The following is a 23155-nucleotide window of genomic DNA, read 5'->3' on the forward strand; positions in this document are numbered from 1 at the left end:
ATCTTAGACTTTTCAGTCTCCAGAACTGTGAGAAATAAATATCTGTTGTTTAAGCCCCACTCTGTTGATATTACAGCTGCCCAAGCTAGCTGAGATGGCCTCTCTCCCCTGTTCTCTCCCTATTCCCCTCTGCCAGCAGCATGCACAGGATCCAGCAGTGGACTCAGGAGGCCTGAGGAAAGGGTGAAGCCCCAAGACGAAAGGAGTTTGGATGCTGAATCACCTTGCTGAAGGCTGTCTGCTTGAAACAGGCACTGAGATAGCCTGAGAACAAGAACTAAAGCATCTACTGTGTTATGCCAATGAGGTTCTCAAGTTTCTTAATGAAGCAGTCAGCTTGCTCTGCCTAATATAAGAATAAAATGTTCATATTTAACTTCAATTACTTGATTTAAGTAGACTCTACATGACGTCATGATATGCTGAGGAAAAAACACAGTGCTCAGACATGTGCACAATTATTATAATTGGGTAGTAGTACATGTTTATGGACGGAGATTGAAAATATATATACACAATCAAAAAAATTAAAGCTATCTTGTGAAAGTGTAGGTAATTTCTTCCTCTAAAATATTTGTAATGTTAAAATGTTTTTACATTCAAAAGAGGCCAAATAAAAGATTTACACAAGTAATTATTTTTAAGTAAGAACTGACACAAAATAAAAGTATTCTCCAAAATATTTTAATTCAACTTAAATCATTTCTTCCTTTATTTTATTTTGTTATGTTGTATATAGTAATCAATCTACAGGTGCTTGTTGGCAAAATGGATCAATGTCACAATCAGTAACATTTTCTTTAGGAACCATGACTATATTCCTGATAAAATCCAAAAAGGCACAGAGCTTTCTACAGTGACAGAGCTCAGGATTCTGACAGCTAAACTTCCATTACAAGGAGGTCAGAAGGAGAAAGACTGCAGGATGGAACAGACACTGTGCTCCCCCCCTGCCCTGTATGTGTCCAGCACATGACTGCAGCCAGCGAAGCCCAGAGCGGGTGACCTAGTTTTGCAGCCCTGGGCACCTCCACAGGCACTAGCTGGCCCAGGGGAATCCTCAGCTGGGTACCTCCCCTTCCAGCCCCTCAGAACAGATCATCAGCTCCACTCCCTCCAGGCCACAGGGTAAGGTCAGACTGCTTTCTCAGAAAACTGCCGCAGTGTTAGCCCTGGTTAGCAGAGGGTGCTGCGGGGACACTGCTTAGAAAGGGGCTTTTCTCAGGCTCCAGTGTTCTGGAATTGTTCCTTGGTTTTTGGGCTTTTGCTTTGTTCCTATAGCCCAGCAGCCACTGGGGGCTTTCTGGGAGAGACCCAGTGGCGCACACCCTCCAGAAGTTGCACAGGCACCCCAGCAGGTGGTTCCCAGCCTCTAGCCCGCAGATCCTCAGCAGACTGACTTCTCCACTGTCCAGAGACCAGGGCCACACTCCCTCCACCTAGGCCTGAATCTTAGCCTTGGGTGCAGGTTTGGGGGGTGGGGTGGGGCAGGCGGGGGTTGGGGGGCTCTTCCCAGTTTGTGCTTTCCTTGGGTCTCTGCTCCCTGGATAGACTAGGCTTGTATTCTTAGAGCAGGGGTTGGCAAATGTTTTCTGTGAAGAGCCGGAGAGCAAATATTTTGGCTAACTTACAGTTTCTGTCATAACTAGTAAACTCTGCTGTTGCAGAGCCACAGTCAACAAATGGGCACAGCAGTGTTACAATCAAACTCTATTTACAAAAACAGGCAACCCAGTGGTGTACGTCAACATCTCAACAAAACTGGCATGGCAGGGGGAGGGGCAGTACAACAGCCAGATTTGGCCCATGGGCCATAGTTTGCTGATCCATGCTTTAGTTACCCTTACTCCCTAGTAGTTGATCCCCTTTTACCAATTTAATAATTCTCTATATTAATTTTCCATGTTCAATCAACTGATGTGTTTTCTGCATCTGGACTGATACAGACAATGTTTACAGCTTCTTAAGTGCATTTAATGACACTTCTCACCATTTGACTGAACTTGGATTTCTTAAATGTTTAGTAAATGAAAACAACTAACATATTCATAAATCAGTTTTGCTATTTAGCATACCAAATAACGCTTTTGTTAATTAGATGAATTACTGTTTTCCCCTGAAGGTATCTTGGCAGTATTTTATGTAACATTGTAGGTATTAGGATTACCTTGCTTTTGTGGGCCACTGTTAATTTTTGAGGTGTTTTCACACAGATGATCACACTTAATCCACTGTTAAATTAACTAGACAAGGAGGCCATCAGTCTGAGGTGGCAGTCTATGTAAGCAAACTGAAATGTAAGCCTGTAAATGCCTCAAGGTTAATGAAATCAAAACACTAAGGACAACCTAGCACAGCCAACTAGGCTTCACGCTAGTGCCAATCAATTATTCCTTTCTTTGCTTCTGCACTTTTCTTTATGTAAATCTCTCGCCAGCTCCTATCATCAGAGTGTTCCCAACCACTGGGAATTGGGTGTTGCCCAATTTGAATCGATTTTTGCTCAAATAAACTCTTGAAATGTTTAATATGCCTCAGTTTATCGTTTAACTCCACTAAAAGGTAGGCATGGAAACATCACTCCATTTGACTGAGGCTGGAAACTGAGGATCACAAATTGAGCTGATTGCCTGAGCGTCCCAAGTAGCCGGCAGACGGGACTAGAACCCAGTCTTCTATCAGTCAGAACCCTTCCTTCTCCAGGCTTCCTTGTTAAGGGTCTGTGCTCACCAATGCTCAACTATGGCACGTCTGTGGAGAGCTTATAAGCCAGCGTTTCTGTTAAAGACTGATGATGCATGTTAACCAGGAAAGCCCACAGAAGAATGGCATAAGGGAAATCTCAGGGAAGAATGAGAAATACAGGAAATCTCAGAGAAGAATAACACGTCTTCTCTGGTCTTCGGGACTCCAGGACTGGGAAGATTTGAAACTTGTGCAAATCCTTATGTTGCTCAACGAAGTAACTCCCGGAGACCTGACTGGGCAGAGGTCTTCGGCAGCTGCAGGGAGCACGGTCCCTGACAGGACCGCTGACTCCAAGGAAAAGGGGCCAATGGAGAGCAACTCACCTGCTACCTAAGTTAAGAACAAGGCAAAAAGCTCTTGCTTCAAACACAAATAACTGGCACAATGTGGATTCTACATGTGGATTTTAGGAGGAAAAAAGAAAGAAACTATCCGAGGAGAAAGGCTGAGAAGGGAGACTGACTGGTGAAGAAAGAAAAGAAAAGAGACAAGAAGGAGATGGGGGAGAGAAAGAGACAAAAGTGACAGACACCTAGGCGTGGCGGAGGTAGAAGATGCAGGGATGGAGGAAACATAAGGGCAAGATAAAGAAGACAGAAAGAAATGACAGAAGAGAGGGGCTTGGGAGGCTTGAGGCAGACCTATCTACCAAACTGTGGGTCAAGAGCACAATCGCCTATTTTCCACTCTTTCTTTAAACTGATGATTCACTGGTTACAGCTGTTCAGTGTTCTTCAGCTCCACTAAGCTTTTCCAGCTGGTCACAAGTGTGGGGGACAGCCCACTAGTGTAGGAAACTGGCCTGCAGCATCACTGCTAACAGGAATGTACACTAACAGCAAAGTGAAATTAGGTTAATTATCAGACTGCCAGTCCCCGAGTCCTGGTTCAGAAGAAAGAGGTTTTATTAGCACAGAGCTGGCACATGGCCTTGGCTTTAAAGCCATCTCAACACACCTAAGTTCAATGCTTCTCCTGGTGACATAACTCCAAGAGTGTTGGGCTGCACCCCAGAGTCCTGCAATCCTTGCAACTGCCCGGCCACGAGGCCAGAGGAAGAACCTGGAGTCGGCGACATAGACATCAACGATTTACTGAACAGGGAATCCTACAAGCCAGAGGCCGAAGTCCCAGAGCAACAGCTGACCACGTACAGCTCACGGCAGGTAGGACACGACAGCAATCTTCGCTACACAGAGGAGGAGGATGCTATCAGTTATGGGGACATGACATCAGAAGGCTCCTCGGTTGCCAGGGGCACTACTGGAACACATCCCTCTGCAGCTCTTTGGGCTAGCAACCGTAGTGAGGGCCGCGGTTTCCTGTTGATGACCAAACATACTGGAGCTGGTCTAGTCCCAGGGCTAGAACAGTCACTCTCGGACCAATCACATAGGTAGTTACTGACTAAACCGTCAGCTTAGGAGAGGGAGGCAATCATGTGCATAAAGTAAGGGTGACGCAGGGCAGGGTCAGGCAGGGGATGTACAAGACAGCAAGAGAGCAGCCATCTTATGGTCCTGATTATACAAAGAGCTACTTTTTTTCTTTTCTATTGAGATAATTTACATACAAGTTCTTGATTTTTTATCTTCAAACGAAAAAAAATCTGAGTCCAGAATTACCCAAATTGATGAAGGGTCAATACTCCTAGAACGGCTCCTAGGCCATCAGAACTACCAGATTTCGGAAACCTGCACATTTACCAGTTTGAATTTTCAATATTCCAGGACACTGTGTCTCCCTAGGCATGATGGGGGCTCGGCCAGCTCCCGAGTCTAGGACATTGAGAACATGTACAGTGCATGTACTGTGCATTTACAGTGTGTAAAAAATGTAACTCAATCTATACACGAGTCCTTCAGCTTTCTCCCCCGTTTGGAGGTTAAAAGTCCTTATCTATGAACATTCAGTTCTCGGTTACTGTGAAGTCAGACAGGGCGAGGACTGTGGTACTTTCAGTCCACAACAGTCTACAACAGCGGTTCTCAAAGTGGGAGCCCGGGAACAGCACCTCCAGCATCACTTGGGAAGCTCACACAGATGTACATTCTGAGGCCCCAACCCAAGCCTGAATCAGAAACTCCAGGAATGGGGACCATGCTTGAACAAGCTCTCCAAGGGATTCTGAAGAACCCCTGGTCTATCATGATGACCCAGGAACTGTGCTGGAATTTGTAAATTTAGGGATGAACAAGGAACAAGCCCAGTGTTGAGCTCCCTAACCTCCTTGGGTTACAGACCCCTTTGAGACCATGGGCCCCCTCCCCCCAGAAATGTATATACACATTACTTTCTACATTTTATACCCAGTTTTGGGGGGAGGGTTGTCCCTCCCTGGAGAATAGCCATGGAACCGAGTCACAGAAACCCTGGACTAGTGCGACAGGCAGGCTCGTAAACACCTAATTCAGTATAGTGAGAGCTGCGGGCAGACGTTAATGCAGAGCTAGGGCGGGAGGTGGTGTCAATTACTGTCCACGGCTGCAAAGTTTCCTCACTTCACCAAGGAAGTGCTGCTTCACGAGTGCTGAGGGAAGAATGAGAATTCTTCAGGTGGGCAAGGTTTTGAAATCCTTAACATGATGGCGCAGCCCTCCTTGGGCAAGCAGGTGCACAGGTTCCAGTCACATCTCCAGCCTCGCGCGCCCATGACACAAGCAGTGTGGTTCACTGTCTCTGACAAGCCTGCTCCTGTCATTCCCCACGCCTATACACCTGTCAGAGTCCTACAGCCCTTCAGGCAGAGGTCCAAAGATGTTTTATTTTAGCAGCAGAATCCTTCCTCTGAAGAAACAAATCTGACAGAGGCAGAGATGCCGAAAAAGTTAAAGCGTAGTTGCTCTGGCCCCAGGGCATGCAGTGCATGGCCATATAACTGGGGCACCACCTCAACCCATTAAAAGGCAGCCTGTCCCTTCTCTGACCACTGCATCTGGGTTAGTAGCAGTCCTAGGGTGCAGTTCCTTCTGCCCTGCATTGAAATGACCCATGGAAAGCTCATCTCCTCCACTATTAGTGCCTTGGGACAGGGCCAGGCCTCCTTATCTCTGTGCTCCCGCAGCATCTAGCCCAGGATCCAGAGACACACTGACTGTCAATAAGACAGCTGAATGCCCCTCACTTGCACAGACCCCTCTCCAGGCCCCATACACGTACGTCCCTGTTGAGTTCAATTGCTGCTTGGCATCATGGTGTAGGAAGATTTACAGGAACATGGCCCACTATGTCGGTCCACCCAGTGTCATATAGGCAAATCGATATGAGGTGCAACACAGGGGCCATACTGCAATATAGGCACATCCCAAGGTGCTTGGGCCAGAAATGCTAGGAGGTGCTTGAGATTAGTCATTGCGTAAACTGAGAATGCCCCCAAATCACACAGCTCCTGTACAGAAGAAACCTAACAGAGGTTTATCCAATCCTAAAAGCTTATGTGATGTTACCAAATGTTGCAGAGCTAGAAGAAACTTTTCTAAGCTATGATTAATAAAATACAAAGTTCAACTAACCTTGCTACAGGAAAGACTGAACAACCTATTCTTGCCACACAGAATGATGATACAAAATCATGATCATATGAGAGGTAACAGGAGAATGAAGCCAAAAAATGCCAGGAAGAAAGTTATTACTGAGGTGTGCCAAGAGACTCATTGATAAAAATGTGTTTTCCTGTATTTCCGATGTTGATAATTTGGCTTTTTAAATTTTGTAATTTGTTGTGACTTCTTTTCAAATTCTAAATTATTCTAAACTCAAATTCTAAAACATTCACTTCCAGGCCAAATTTTGTATTTATAAATTTTATATTTAAAACTTTTAACTATTTTTCTTAAAAGTCCCCAAAATTCTAAGCTTCATTGCTCAGAAAACCTGGATCTGCCCTGATAGGGCCATATATGCCACACAGATATTGATCGAGTTGAAGGCAGTCTACAGTACAGTGCTTAAGAAAGCTGAGCTGTGCAGTTACGTGAGGTTGTTATTGGGTCTCACTGAGTTAATGTTCGACACAGCCTGGCAAACAGTAGGCACACAATAAATGTAACCATTATTATTATTATTAAATATGTTGCTTGCATGACAGTAATCTTAGTTTTTTGTTTGTTTTTGAGTGGGTGCTACACATACATTCAATTTCACCAATCTGTTTACAAAAACTTTCCTCTATCCTCCAAGGAACATATTAAACAGACAACAGTGGCAGGGACTCTCACAAAAAAAGGAAAAACAGAAGGCCGAATGCAGAGGAAACTATTAATATATAATAATAAATAGAGGTGACAGTGGAATTCAGGGACTGAGCCCAAAGAAAACCCGAATAGACGCTTACGTTATAAACTGAACTGATTATTGATGAGGTTCGTGTCAGGAAGGGCTGAGAACAGTTGGGGGTCGGGGTGTACACTTTAGACCCACCCGCCACGAGGGCAGCTCCATGAGATCAGCAGGATCTACACTGAGGAGGAGAGAAGGGGGGGGGTAAATCCCAAGGGACGCTGCTCATCGAGGGTTGTGTGGCGCTTCCGCAGGGCAGAAGATGGAGCAGAGTCACTGGGGCCCACACACGGTTTTCTATCAAAGAATCAAAGCCTTGGCTTCCTTGGAAGAGACTCACAGGAACAGCCTGAGGCCAGGGCCATGTGACCAGACGGTGGGGAGAAGGGACATCATGGGCACAGGTGAGCCACTGACACCAAGGCCACCAGTCCCCATCTGCTGGTCAAAGCAGCGGGCAGCAGGCGAGCCTCCAGTGATCACGTGGCTCTCACGGGCACAGAAGGGCGTGATCCACGTGCCCTCCTGTCCATCTCCCTCTGAGCCTCTCTGAACTCAGCCCTTCCTACAGCATTTGCTGCTCTGCGTCTGGCTGCTCAACAACCACGCAGATTGAAATTCCAGATCCACAGGCCATCAGAAGCCAGGGGATCTTCTGAGCGCCAAGAAAATGAGATTCCCCTGGAATCCAGCAGAACCGGAGAGCATCAACCCACAAATGAGTTCAGTGTTGGCCAAACATGTATGAAGCCTCAAAAACCATGGGAAGAGCTACACAAAAAGGCTTTCTGATTCTACTGCTCTTCCCTCTGACATGATAGCTTCCCGTGAACTTTCTAGTCATTTCTTGCCTTTGTGCGCCTGGTAATTAAATGTTAACACGAGCTGAAACCCTGAATGCCACTTCTTGAAATAGCAAACTGAGGAAATGGCAGCTCCTGGAGCACCCTATTTTAAGCAATGAGAAATGCATCGCTTCTGCTTATAAAGAATTTAGGGCTTCCTTGATTTATCTGCAGAGCTATAAAAGCTACTCGACCAGCTGAGATAAAAATCCCTCATGGAACTGAGACCATTTTCAAAATGGTGCACTTCTCAACATTGCCAGCAGGACCCCAGCACTGTCGCCGGGGAGAGGGGGACGACACGGCCTGCAGTAAGGAGGAGAGGGCTTCTGCAACCAGATGTTAATCAGCGTGGCCCCCGAGCCTTTCTGCACTACCGTCTTGCACACAACTCTCACTCACTCTGTACTCGCACCGGGAACTTCTTGAAGTTGTCAGCTTTGAAGGAAAAGTCCTCAGCTTCCTATAATTAGGGTGGGTGCAGGAAATTAGCAGCTGCCCCCCTTCCTCACGTGCAAATGCTATTAGCAGTTACACGTTCCTTCTCTCCACAGATTTTCACTGAGCCTATCCATGCGCCTTGTGCCAGGTCTTTGGGACACTGAGATAAAAAGCCCCCACCCGAGAAAGCTCACAATTCCAGAGGGAAGGCAGGTGTGTGAACAGTCCCGAGAAGAATGACAGCAGTGGGAACCCAGGAGTGGCACCTGACCCACTAGAATGAACCTGACTCCCCTCCCTCTCCCACTCCAGTTAGATTACAAGCTCCATGAGGGCAAAGAGTTCTATTTTATTTACTGTGTCTATATTATTTCTGCTTTGTCCAGCCCCTGAACGGCACCTGGCATAGCACAGGCACTCAGTGTGCAAAGGGGCCCAACAACGCGGGTGCTTCCTAAAGGAGGCGGTGAGAGCTGAGTGTAAGAGCTGAACGAGTCAGCCAGGATTCAGGGTGGACTGGGGGCTCCTGGCAGAGAAAATGGAGAAGGCAGGGAGTGCACTCACGGATGGAACCAGATTTTGTGGGGCCTGAAATCTGTACAATCGAAGAGGGAAGGGGGTAAAGAAAACACAAAGTCATGAATAGGAAGTTGCTGGAGTCTCTTCCAGGGCCTGGTTGATCCCCTCTGAGCAGGGTGAGTTCAGGAAGCAGCGGGCAGTTCAGAATAGCTGGGCAGAGTTGCATGAAGGGAGCAGATGGCAGCTGGCCAAGGGCTTGGGGCACCAGTGTCTGCATCACTGGAAATCCAATGTGATGCAGAAAACTATGTTTACGAGAACTCCTTTCTGAAAGGGCACTCGATGCGGCTGCAAAGAATACATGGACAAGCTGCCTGAGGTTAGCAGCGGAACTCCTGGAATGGATATGCTTAAGAAACGATGGATAGTTACCCGCAGGGCCTTGGTTTCTCTGAATAGGTGGGAACACTGGAGTCAGAGACGAACAGCTGTGCACAAGGGGTCCCGTTTCACCTCTGCCCCAGGCAGCCCTCAGTTCCCCCTCTAAAATAAACAACTATCTAAATAGCATGTCGTTTTGGGGTTTTTTTTAGATTATTTTTGGCTGCGTTGGGTCTTCACTGCTGAGCGCAGGCTTTCTCTAGTTGCAGCGCGCTGGCTTCTCATTGTGGTGGCTTCTCTTGTTGTGGAGCACGGGCTCTACGTGTGCAGGCTTCAGTAGTTGTGGCACGCAGGCTCAGCAATTGTGGCACACGGGCTCAGTAATTGTGGCTCGTGGGCTCCAGAGCGCAGGCTCAGTAGTTGTGGTGCATGGACTTGGCTGCTCCACGGCACGTGGGATCTTCCTGGACTGGGGCTCGAACCCATGTTCCCAGCATTGGCAGGTGGATTCTCAACCACTGCACCACCAGGGAAGTCCCATGAATAGCCTGTGTTTGAGGTCGTCCCAATGATTAGCTCACCTGGGGTACCCACATGTCTCAAAGCCACCCCTAGACTATAGCCTGTGGTGAAAAATGAGGCCACAGTGGCAGGTGGGCCATGTCGAGAAGGGCCCTAAGGAAGCCAGCAAACCGGTGAAGACTGAGAGACATAAAACTACGTCCATACATCTTCCAGCCGTGGAAAATGCCTCCCATCTCCTTGTAATATACATGGTCTTCTTCCCTTAACCCAGGGCATTAGAACTTAGGAGACCATGGTAACCAACATATGATGAGTCTCCTTCAGCAATACATGCTCTTCTCCAGACTGTGGAGAAGTGTGTGTAGGAACAGTGGTCTCAGCAGCTGTTCAGAATCGTGCATGTTTAAAATGAGCAGGAGGTTCAGTAATACTAGAACTACAATTGTGCAAACATCAGAACCTGAGATTATCTGCTCTAGCCCTCTCGTCTTACAGACAGAGACACCTGGGAGCATGGATGGGAGTTAAGTGACTGTCTTAAGGTCCCAGAAAGAGTTGCTGGCAAAGCTGGGCCTGAATCCCAGGTCTCCTGAGCCCCCGGACCATGCTCTTCCTTGGTCCCTGTTCTTCTTCTAAGCCTCTACATTTTAAATTTTGCAGGTTCACTGATGCACAAGCACGTGCTATAGAAAAGTGGAGGAAAAAGGGAGCCCTATCTAAGCTTGGACTGAGAAGAAAGCTCAAACCTGAGCATTAAACCATAACAGCTGATGAACCGGAGAATGTCTAGAAGAATGCATAATGAACACCAGACTTGTACACATCTAAATATGTTTCTCATGCTGAAATGTGGTGTTACACTCAGAACAGACTAACACCAAGAATAACACACTTGTGAATATAGTTTTTTATATTATAAACACTGATAAGATGCTGAATTCCCTTTTTACACAGTACTAAAAAGAGCACTCAAATGAGAAAACTTGTCACTGAGAGATTTTATTTAATCAGGCATGTCAGTATGAGCAATACCTGGACACTCAAAATCAATCAATTTAATGGAAGGATAAGTGCCTGGGTTTTGTATTTGTCATTTTTATAAATAACTGTGGTTTTCCAAAATTATTATCCTATTACTAAAATGAGCAGAATTAAAGACTCTGTGAAAAACTGTCAAGTCAACAGCATCTAGAAAATGGAAAGGGAACTGAGATAATAATGAAGGTAATAACACCAGTTAACAAAAACCTGCACAACTGCTTGTATGTAGTCAGCTGTGCTCAATGGGGGTGCCAGAGAGAGCAAGGGATCTAGGGGGCTTCCTCTATGCCCTGTGCCTCTGGAGCACAAGGAGAGAACTGAGTGGAGGAGGGACCACCCTTGCAGACAGCACCTCAAGTGTCTTCTTTCTATCCTAACACAGGGCATGAGCCAAAGAGGGGTAAAGAAGGGTGTGAGGAGGAGAGAGAGAACAGGCGGAGAGCCTGAGGGACAGCTCTGCAAGCATCTCTCACACACACACATCCATCCCAGTGACTAATTCTGGCTGCCATTTTTTCACATGTGCAAAGTGATGATGAAAGCAAAAGAGAAAGAGATGCACCATGGTAGGTGCCTAAATAATTCTATCTTAAATCTATACTACAGACTCTGTTCCAACTAATAATTTCCCTCCCCTTTTTTTTAGCATTATGGCCTGAAATTTTTAATTCTTCCTATGTCGATAAAAGTTATTTTCAAAACTGAAATAAAGAGGTTAAGTAATTAGGCTAAAGGGCTTGAAAAGCCAGATTGAGTCAGATTTCCAAACAACCTACTTTAAGCTACTTATCTGAAAATATTGGTGGCGGGGGATGGAATTCATAACACATTTCTGGTTCACAGGAGCTTCTGAGCATGTCATCACCAGAAAGGCAGTTCAGAGACCACCAAGGGCAGGTGTGGGGAGTTAGGATTGAAGTCCTGGTCCCCAAAATATTTACTACTGTTGCAGGTGGCGACAGGGGGATGGGGATTCCTTATATCAGTCCAGTGTTTCTCAAAGCATGGTCCCAGACCAGCAGCATCAGCATCGCCTGGAACTTTTTAGACATGCACATTCACCCCAGACCCACTGAATCAGAAATTCTGGGGGTGGGTTCCTGCAATCTGATTGTGATCTGTGTGTGACTGTGACGCCACCCAAGTTAGAGAACTACTCTACTAGTCTACCTACCTTTGTGTGTGTTTGAGAATTTCATATTAAAAAGTATTTTTTTAAAATCCTAGCTTGAGGGACTTCCCTGGTGGCACAGTGCTTAAGAATCCACCTGCCAATGCAGGCGACACGGGTTCAAGCCTTGGTCCGGGAAGATCCCACGTGCTGTGGAGCAACTAAGCTCGTGCGCCACAACTACTGAGCCCACAGGCCCAGAGCCTGCGAGTCACAACTACTGAAGCCCATACGCCTAGAACCCATGCTCCGCAACAAGAGAAGCCACCGCAATGAAAGGCTGCACACCGCAACGAAGAGTAGTCCCCGCTCACCGCAACTAGAGAAAGCCCGTGCACAGCAATGAAGACCCAATGCAGCCAAAAATACATACATACATACATACATACATACATACATACATACATACATACATAAGGGAGCTTTCTAAAAAAAAAAGAAAGAAAAAAAATAATCTTAGCTTGACTCCTTGTTTGCTATGTGGCCTTGAGACAAGTTACTAAATCTCCATATCCACATCTGAAAATGGGAAAAGTACCAATTTCTCTTATCTTTATCACAAGGTTATTGAAGGGTTTCAATACACAGTGCCTGGTACAGAGCAGGACCTCACCAAACGGTGGTCACGGGGATCATACATAGTTAAGTGTCATTCAGATACAGGAGAATTTTAGTCCCTACAACATAAACATGCCTTTGCTGGATCACACATATATCTTCTCTTTAAACCTCCCCAAATTTCTTACGGTTGTATCATCACCATTTCACAGATGCGGAAACTGAAGCTCAGAGGGGTTACATGAATTAACAAAGGTCTCACAGATGGTGACCCACGGGTCTCCAGGCCCCAAGCCCAGGACCTTTCCCATCACCCACTAGCAAGACACGTGATGGAATTTCAGAGTTCCAGAACAGGAAGCGCTCCCCTAAATGCTTCCACTTCTCTTTGTATGAGAAATGCACAACACTGCTCTACACTGTGATGCTTCAGCCTGCACACCTCCAGCAAGGACAGAAATCTGAGCCTTTCTGCCCTGCTCTGAGATCTGGAAACGTAAGCTACACTGAACTGCCCAGGCTCCATGATCTCACGGGGGAGAGAGAAAAGGCAGAGTCCTTTCCTGAAGGATATTCATTTTCCATATCAAGTACATTACAAATCATACTCCAAAATATTAAATCTTCCTGAAGAATCAGGTTTGAATGTGAGGTTTTAATGCCATCAGGTAGAACCTCATTTACATTACCTCCAAATACTTCAAGGACATGATCTTCACAAGGAAAACCCAACCTTAAACTTAAATCATGCATTTCCTCCCCACCCCATCCAATGACTCACCCACCAAAATGACAACTTTCTGGTTTGAAGTGTTTCTGCTATGGAATATGTAAGGTTATAGACCTGCACCGTTCACTACACTAGCTACTAGCCACATGTGACTATCCTGAATTCAGATGTGTTATAGGTGTAAAATAGACACAAATTTACAAACACTTAGTATGAATAAAAGAATGTGTAATGCCTTGATATTTTATAAGGATTAAATGCCAAAATGATGATATTTTTGGAAATATTGGGTTAAAACTATATTACTAAAATCAATTACACCTATTGATTTTAATTTGGCCATAAGAAAATTTAAAATTACATATGTGGCTCATGCTATATAGTTCTATTAGACAGCACTATTATAGACTGTATGAAACATATGTTTTTTTAACACACAGGTAATTTTTAATACTTCATGGCAAAACAAAGGACAGACCACTTCCTGAAATTTTCACTTGGGGACACAAGACAAATTTGGGAAAAACTACCCTATTAGGGACAAAACAGGTCGAGTCTTGGTCAAGTAAAGCAGGTGACCTACATTGTTCAGTGTTGCTAACAGGCCCCGCTTTCCTTTCTTTCCCCCCAGGAAGAGTGGTCTTCTTTGCCCTACATCTTGTAGGTCTCCACTACCCTTTCCACATATAATCAATTTACTGGGATTCTGGTAATAAGGTCACACAATGATTTTTTCCAAATGTCCTACAACCATTAAAGGTGATGTTACAGTTTCAGGTGTGGCTGATGAGAAGAAGTAGTACTCGCATGGAAAGGGTGCTGGCTAAGAGGAAGAAATAGAAGAGTTTTGACCCTGGTCACCTAAGTTTGCACTTGTGTCCTCAAGTCACAAAGTGTTAGCTAACATTTTAATTTAGATCAAAAATAACAGAAGCAAAGGAGAGTTTGGGGGCACAATACCCACATCACATTTAGTCAAGCAGGCTCCTCTAGGTGCATCCTTTTTTACTTTTTGGCATTTCAACGTACTTGAATATTAGTGGCTAAAGTGATGAAGGTGGAAGAGGGAAGAATGAAGAGGGAGAATGATCCTCAGATCCCATCTCCCCCAGAAGCCCTTTCTGCAACCTGTTCTTCGCATCCTGCAAAAGTGATGCCGAGAAGAAAAGAAAAAAAAGGCGGGGGGAGCTTTGACATTATAGCAGAGACAATACAAAGAAAACCATGGTTCCTGTGGGGCAGAAGCCCCCGCATTAGTGAGGGAGACTAGAGTACAAGCCTTAGCTACAACACAGCAGAGATGCATAATAACCTAACACGCTAGAATAATGATGCCATGATGGGCCACGGAGAACAGAGTCTATGGGAAGATGTGGGGAGAGAGTTTTAAAAGCTTCTTGGAGGAGCTGGCATGTGACTGGGACTTGAAGGATGAGGGAGAATGGTCGGGCAGTGAAGCCACACCAGGCAAAAGAAGCACTGTGCCCGGGTGTGAAAGCACCCCCGGTTGAAGAATACAGGGCCTGGGTCAGGACGCATTTTGTAAAGTGCAGTAGATGAGGGAGACCTGCAAGCAAGTTCAGGGCCAACTTCTGAGGGTCAAGTGGGCCGTGCTTTGCCTTCTCTGTAAAGGCAAGTCAGGGGAGGGGTTTAGGGAGGAAATTAATAACCGTATCTGCGTTTTGGAAAGATTGGTCCGGTGGCACTTTGGAGCATGGCTCGAAGTAAGAAAAGACTGAATGCAGTAAGTTGACCAGGTCAGCCAGACAACCCTCGGAGATGAGGAATCTGGAGGACAGACACCACGACTACCTCCATCTGACAGAAACGCAATCTCAGCTTAGAAATGTCGAATGTTTAGAAGACACAGGACCCAGGACTCCTGACTGTGAGCGCAGGGCCCTTGGCACCACTAACTTCTGCTTCTCCCTTAGTAGTGACGGCTCTCCACGAAGGAGATCCCAAAACAGAATTTCAGACTGGCTCTTCCCCAAGCACCCGGCAGAGCACTCAGAGACCCACTAGTAAGCGGCACGTACACTTGTCTGGAAAGCGAGCACTAAAAACTTCTGAAGCCTCAAAAGGGTACTCTAAGAGCAACTTCGGAAGAGCTGTATGTATCACATTACAGGGATATTTCAAACTTCTGGAAAGTTGAGGATAAACTATAATTTCCAAGTCTTCTTGTTTCTAAAAATTATACTCAGTCATGTCATCTGTAGGCTCAAGCCAGGTCTTCTTGCCTCTCTTGTACAGTAATCCCTGGTAACTGCAAATTTGCTACCACTTCTATTTATTTCTAGGTTTGCCAACCCACTGCACTCATCTTATTCATTACATTGGGTGGAAATCCAGTATCCCCTGTTTTACAGCTCCTACAACTCAAAACCCAAACGATTTTGGATAAACTAAGCTTAGAACCTGAAACTGAAACTCCAGGATCTGGATCTGACTCCATCACAGGTTATTATGGGACCAAAGCTAATGACCCTGAAATACAGAGCTTTAGCCCCAGAACAGACCTTCGAGATTATTTACTACACACTTCTCATTTTACAGACGAGAAAAGTACTAAAGCCAGGGCTGGGCTGGCACGGAGTTGGGGAGGGAAGGGTGGTCATCCTCAGAGATTGAAAGGCAGATTCCAGACCAAACCTGAATCTGGTCTCCAAAGTGCTTTCTCTGAGACCACCCAACACCACCCACTGCCTGTGACATAGTTCTGCTATCTTGTATTTAGCCACTACCTGTCAAAGGGTAGAGCACACTGGGCAAATGGCAGCCTCCTCTAAACACTACGGGGACCACGGTGCCTATTCTACTGATTAGGGAATAAACATTTCAGGGTTATCCTGGATCGTGCTGTAAATCAGTTTAAAAAAAAAAATCTAGGGGGGAAAATAAGATGTCTCTAGACTGTCAGACATTCCACCAATCTGTGCTCCTGTATAACTTTCCGGGAAGATGATAAAACGGGACACTCAAAAGGAAAGTGACGTAACTCCCAACTCCATCTTGTTCACGTTTCCAACTTCCTCAGGCATGACCATCCTCCTCTTTATTTTTCCGAGCTATTCAACTGCTGTTGTTCTGTCACTTTGAAATTGGCCTTCCTCTAACAATTTAAAAACTTTTTTAAGGACAGAGAATTTTGAACCCCTCTTTTCCATCTTTATAATCCCAATGTCAAGCATAAGGAATACACTCATTTTTGTTAATGAATCATACATATGTGTTCACTTATGGGTTCTGGAAAACCTGACTGGCAGCTTAAAACCCAGGCTCTGTCACTTCCTAAATGTATGACTTTGTGCAGGTTACCTAACATCTCTGTGCTCAGTCCTCTCATCTGTAAAAAGACTAATAATAACAGTACCTGCCTCCTGGAATTGGGAGACTAGCTGAAATAATGTTTAAACAGGTTTAAAACAGTGTCTGACACAAAACGAGGCACTATACAAATATTTTCTATTTTTATCCTTACAGCGGAAAAAAAAAGAAAGAAAGAAAGCAATTGCCATTACCTTGTTATAAAAAAACAGTGACCAGCCACTCTGCCTCCACGATGATGACAGACATGAGAAAAGAAACTCACCGGGGCTGGGTGGACTTTTATGCTCTGTACGAGCATAAGACAGAAGACATGAGTGGCTCAGAGCTGTAATGAGGCAGTGACACGAGCTGTGGAAGCTCCTTCTCTGGGGTAAGAGAAGCATGCACTTCCCAAAGATTCCTTCCACCAACCGCTCCACAAAATACGGTGCAATAGCCGGGCCTCAATCACACAGACTATTCATGTGAACAGAGGTCCCTATGCCTTCAGTAAAGCAAGGCTAGGCCTGCTTTAGGTGCTAAAAAATAGAATGTGTCCTTGCTGGAGCTGATGATGATTTAGGTGTTTTCTGCCTAAGTGGAAAAGGATGGGTGAGATTAACACTCACTGTGCCTAAAAACTACCACGTGAAAAGCATTTCTGAGGAAGGAAGCCCCTCATTCCCCAGACCTTGCTGCCTGAGGAGACGGAGCGTGTATCTCACTCACCCCTGTATCCCCAATGCACTACTCAGTATGTTTGCCAAACCTCAGTACTTATAAATGTGGCTGAATGAACAAACAAACAAACAAATGAAGGGGAAAACCAAAGAGCATAGTGAAGGCTTATGGCTCTGAATCAGTAAAATGTCCTGTTGTTTGTCACCTGGGAATATGTCATTACACGGAGCTTGAAGGAACTTCCTTCCTTTACCACTCAATATTAAAAAAAAAAAAAAGAAACTACATATTAAGTAAGTATCGTCAACATAATATAATTATTTCTAAAGACTTCTATAGAGATGCAGAAAAACTTTAGAAGAGCTTTATAAGTATAATTTAATTAACTCAATCACAGTCCTCTGAAGTCTTATAGGATATTGACAACAACATGATCATTACCCATAAGCTAAGCCTTCAGGGTTTGTACCTTAATTCGTTTCTGCTATTTCTAGAGTAACTAAAACTTAAGGGAGAAAAGGTTTCTCCAGGTAATGCACTGACTTGTCCAACCAGCAGCCCAGTCTCCTACTCCTTTATACACTGGTACACATGCTCCTTTCTCATGTGGTCATTTAGCTAATCATTTGTTCTTTAAAATGTTAAAATAAGAACTCAGATTCAGTGTTTAACACTTGAAGATTCCAGAAAATTATAAAAATTGGGAATCCCCTGGCAGTCCAGTGGTTAGGACTCTGCACTTCCACCGCAGGGGGGCACTGGTTCAATACCGGGCCACGTGGTGAGGCCAATAAATAAAGTTCTGATTGCTGTTTTTTTAAAAAAGAAAAAAATCAAAAATAGAAAAGGTGTTTCTGAAAAGATACTTCTTTAAAAATACCTAAGGAGTATACCTAACACGTGAAAATGCAGCTCTCTCCATCTTCACATCTTACAACCTTCAAAATTCGCAAAATAAGACCTGTGCTGCAGTCCTCACCTGCCTCTTGAAAGTAACCCAATGCAAAGGCAACACACAGGACATATACCCCAGCCACTTCTGACTCTCTGAGGCCACACCCTTTTCCTCTAAATTGTTGAGCTGTAACAATTAGTATAAATTATTTCCAGGAATTACGTTAGAGTTTGGGGGGCAAAAATAGGTATTCAAATTCAGTGGGGTAACTAACTTGTAGACACCAAGAATATCCTGATTGTTCCCCTATTAGTCATTCACAACCCACAAAGTCATTTTTCTATAGGGTTGGCAGTGAGCCTGGAGAGGAATGGGGAAAATTCACCATGTACTTCCTCCTGTTTATTGTCACAGTGAAGGGACATGACCTACCTGCATAGGTGCCTGTAAGTTGAACCTTGCAGCCTCTGAAAATCTGTAATGTCCAAACATATACTTCTCTTAGAAACATTGACTTTACCTAGCATGGAACAAGTAGCCACTGCTAAGGGAAACTTAACTGTTGCCCTGGCAGAGGGGAAAGAAACACTGACTTCTGATAGAGGTTTTATAGAAAAAGTACTTCTGTCCAGCATAAGTGCTTTCAGATACGTTTACTAGTACATTCACTGTTAGTCACTCACAGCCCACAAAGCCATTTCTCAATGATTATACATTGCACTAATGGCAAAGAATTGGAAACAAATGAAATCAAATTATGGTACAGCCATTAAAAAGGATGGCATAAATCTATACGTGGTGACAAAGAAAGATGTTCTTGATATGTTCTGGGAGAAAATTAATGCATAAATTTATAGTACTATGCATTTTCCAAACACACACAATAAGTTATATTTTTATGTGCACAGGAGAAAGTTTTACACCAAATAATAAATGGCGGGCACTTTTGGAAATTAAAGGTAAGGGCACTTTACATTTCCCTATTTTACACTATTCTTATTTCTAATTATATGCATTAATTACTTTTTTGCTTTCTAAACTATGTAATATTTTCCCCAAGGAGTGATTGTGTACATAACTAAAACCAGCCAAAACTTGATTTCAAAGTAAGTTACTTACATGTAAACATTACAGACTTGGGGATTCTCAACAGGCACACGGGCTACTAACATAACAGTAACGAACAGCACTGCAACACACAGATCTCATGGCTGTGCTGGCATACTTTTCAAAAATCATCTTGGAGAAAAGCTGTATTCCGAGCAGTGTGCTGAATTCTCATTTGTTGTGGGCAGTGAGAATCACAGGTAAGGAGATCTGCCCTGGGCAGAGGCTCTGCTTAAATATCCTTGCTTCTCTTATCTGGTAGTAGCTCTTTTTATCTTGCTTAGTTACCCCAATGGAATAAGAGAAACACCATCAGATAAGAAAAAGCTTCTTGTTGTATCACTGTTGCCTTCCCCTCTCCCTCACACCTCTCTCTGCAGGTGCACGGGCCAGAGCTCTCCATGCTGCCAGAAGCTTCTGGGTCCCCACAAGCACTCCCACCAGGTGCAGCTGCAGCCAGCAGAGCCTTATCCATTACAGTGGAAAACGTACTCCCCGTGGAACTGCCTGGAGTGAGATTTGACCTAAACAAATAACTGGGACATAAGCGGCTGATTTTTTGAGCACAAGAAAGAGAAGCAAGTTTTTTAAAAGTCACTTGGGTGGTTAAAAAAAAAAAAATCACAGAGCATCTTTCTACAGTGTATTTAATCCTCTGGACAAATATTTCTACACATCTGGAGAATCACTGACAAAAGATTTTTAAGAATATTCACAAGGGAACCCAAACCACACAACTTCCTCCAAGAAATCATAAGCGACATCAGCTGGGAGCTTTAACCGGTTAAATCTATTACTGCATGGAAGCTGCTCAAGCTTCTCAATGGATAAATGAACTATTGTGCTAGCAGAAAGGAATCCAAGATAACGAATAACATCTCTAAACAATGCTGGGAGCGGGGAGGGGGGCCTAAATCTCTCAGATGAAAACCTACAGTGAAAAAGCCCATCACACTTTACTGACTTTCTCAGTTCGTGGTTAGCAACATAATTTTGAAGGCAATACAATATAAGGCAGTCTCACAGGTCAAAGGCAATTTAGTTCAAATCAAATCCATTACAGAGAAGTTTAAGTTCAGATTCTTAAAGACATTAATTGAAAATTAAGTTCACTAACCAAACACTTTATAACAGCAAATGAACCTCCGTGTTAAAAAAAAAATCACTATATAAAATTGCTAAGTACAAGTTTAACAATCCCTTTAACAGATCATTTGAAAGGCTCAATTGTCCCACCACAGGGCATGTTGGTGGTTTTTTGCAGTTTGCTTAAAAAATTATGTGCCTTTATTGTACTAAAGAAATTCCGAGAGAGAAGCACAACCTACTCACTGATGATAACAACAAAACCATTTTTCACATTCCTCCCTTACAAAGTCTACCGAAGCACTTGAATTTATCCAAACTGCTCTGAGTTTAGCTAATGTTAAAAATAGAAACTTTTCTATTAACTGGTTCAAAGCTTAGGTTATTTCTTACTTTGCTCAATTCAAGGCAAACCTGTTAAAATGACTGAGAATACATGTAACTAACTTCAGCAGTTATGTTCCTTAACACTCCCCCCATGTCATCATCATAATTTTCACAATCACATAAACACATAATGTAAATATGTTTTAATCTTGCAAAAGACGTTTTTCAATCCTATAAAAGGCAATTACAATGTGCCTCTTGGGTTTACGTTTGACAACAGTGCAGCTAGGTGAGACATGAACAATACATAGTTGTTCTATACAAAGAAGCCTCCTGGAAACCACATTCACCCACGAAACGTCAACATATCTTTCCTCCCAAAGAAGAATCAAAGTGGAACTGAAGTCAATCTACAGGAGGAAACAGAGAAGAGAGTTCGCCAGAAACAGGCAAGGCAAGTTTAAAATCAAACCAGAGAGCCAGAGGCCCCGAGCATGCAATAAAAGCACTGCGTGGAGAAGACAGCAGAAGCCCCGTGGATGGGGCCCTCTTACCAGCACTGGCCCTGGGCTCTCTGCTTCCACTTCTCCCTGGGCTGCATCCTTGCACTGCAGGGGGGACTCGATCACCAGCTCCTTTTTGACATTTCTACTACTTGTCCTGAATTTATCAGCCTGCATCCTCGGCTGAAAACACAAGTCAGAAAGTCTGGCAACTGGGACAGCTGCGAGTCCTTGGCTGTGCAAGGCACCAGCATGCCAGGGGCCTGAGGACAGAAAGGAAGCTGACTTCCCAGGCACAAGTGGTCAGCCCTGCCGGCTGGGTCTGCAGAGCCCGCTAGGGTGGGAGGGCCAGCCTCCAGGGGTGTTACTACTGCTCGGAAAATGGGAGGTTCCCACTCATCGGCCAAAGGAAAACAAACCCCAAACTGCACAATGCACAGTGCACTGCCTCTTCGATAAAGGCCGGCCTCATCGTGCCTGCTCCACGCAGCGTGGGCCACATCGACCCGAATCAGAATAGTGCTGTGTTGAAAAGAAAACCAGTCACGGTTAGACTCCTTCGTAATTACTTCAAATCCGGAGCTGAAGAGAAGCTAGGTCATCTGGCTGTTCTAAAATTCTTAGTTTTCGGATGCTTTCCTTCGTGTTATGGCTAAACACCAAATGCTTGGCTGATGATCAAAGCAGGGAGGTGCAAACACCAAGGGGTTCCTGTAGCCGGCACCTCATGCGTGCAGATGTAAGTGAAGAGTTTCTCCCTGCACGACAGCCCGCGGCACGCAAACTTAATTTACCTACTATTTTATAGTAGATAAAAGAGGAGGTCATCACACATTTTCACAAGATACCACATGTCACAGTAAATTAAACAAAATATTACTTTAAATCCATCAATATGTATGTGAGTACCAATTTTAATAAGTCTGGTACTAGGTACTGAGAGGATGACAGTAAAAATATAAGGCAGAGTAGAGTGTCTCTCCCTTCCGGGAGTGTCAGAGCAAGTTGAGAAGGCAAGATTAATAGACATCATAAATAACAGATTCATACAATTAATAGAGATTTACACAAAAGCACAGGAAAGTAGATGTGTCACCATCCCATGGTTCAATGGTGATAGCACTTAAAATGTGTTTTCCCAAAAGCCTGCTATTTTAATCATTTCTTCAAATTACTAGTGAAGTAACTTTTAAATCATCTCAGGAAAAACCAAAACAAAAGTGTTAAGGGATTTATTAATAAACTACATGGAAAATGCACATTAAGATGGGATTAAATATTAATCTGTACTTCCTGAGATGCTGCAGATTTTCTCCCAATTAGTTATTCTTCTTGTTTCACTAAGACTGGGGAGAATTTACCAAGAGTAATAATAGAAGTAGAAGTAAACAATGGAACGAGGTATCACTTAACAACAAGAGGTGCCACAAGGTATACAGGTGTATCTATCCAGGAAAATACAGAAACTATCACTAAGGTATAGGTACAAGTCTCTTCCTATCCCGGTCAAGTGACTGAGGCTGAGAGGGCTCCGAGGGGGCACTGGGGGAGCCAAGATGGCGCCCTATGTCCACACGTTCTTCTTCCCACCAGGGCTCGCCGAGGTCACCCCAGTCTCTGTCACTCAAACATCAGGAATCTTTCTGAGTGTGGATACTATTGGGTAATGAGTCACAAGGGTTCTACGAGTCCATTAAAAAAAATTAGTAGTTTCTATAATATTTTTTTAAACTACCCAATTTCTCAACCTTGGGTAATCTTTCAGGGTAATATAAACTCACCAAATCTGTGTTCCAAAATAATACAATCTATGGATTTTTAAAATCTATCTTTGGGGAGGGACTTCCCTGGCAGTCCAGTGATTCAGACTCCGTGCTTCCACTGCAGGGAGCACAGGTTCGATCCCTGGGCTGGGAACTAAGATCCCACATGCAGCACAGTATATCCAAAACAACCAAACAAAAAAACGCACAACAAAATTAAAAAGAAAAAACAAAAAAATTGTTT

General features: G+C 44.2%; 1 protein-coding gene across 28 annotated transcripts in view; it reads right to left on the minus strand.

Annotated features, from left to right (window-relative positions):
• DOCK9 (dedicator of cytokinesis 9) overlaps positions 1-23155 on the minus strand; it is a 282879-nt gene that overhangs the window by 153372 nt on the left and 106352 nt on the right. For 7 of the 28 annotated variants that reach the window (XM_060129289.1, XM_060129287.1, XM_060129276.1 and 4 more), the window contains exon 1: positions 21200-21352. The exons of the other annotated variants lie outside the window; for them this stretch is intronic. In XM_060129289.1, the coding sequence (XP_059985272.1) occupies positions 21200-21325 (126 nt within the window). In that variant the 5' untranslated portion in view covers positions 21326-21352. Of the gene's footprint in view, positions 1-21199; positions 21353-23155 lie in introns of those variants that run through there. 28 annotated transcript variants of the gene reach the window in all.

Source organism: Lagenorhynchus albirostris, chromosome 18 (assembly GCF_949774975.1).
Source record: "Lagenorhynchus albirostris chromosome 18, mLagAlb1.1, whole genome shotgun sequence".
Lineage (NCBI taxonomy): Eukaryota > Metazoa > Chordata > Mammalia > Artiodactyla > Delphinidae > Lagenorhynchus > Lagenorhynchus albirostris.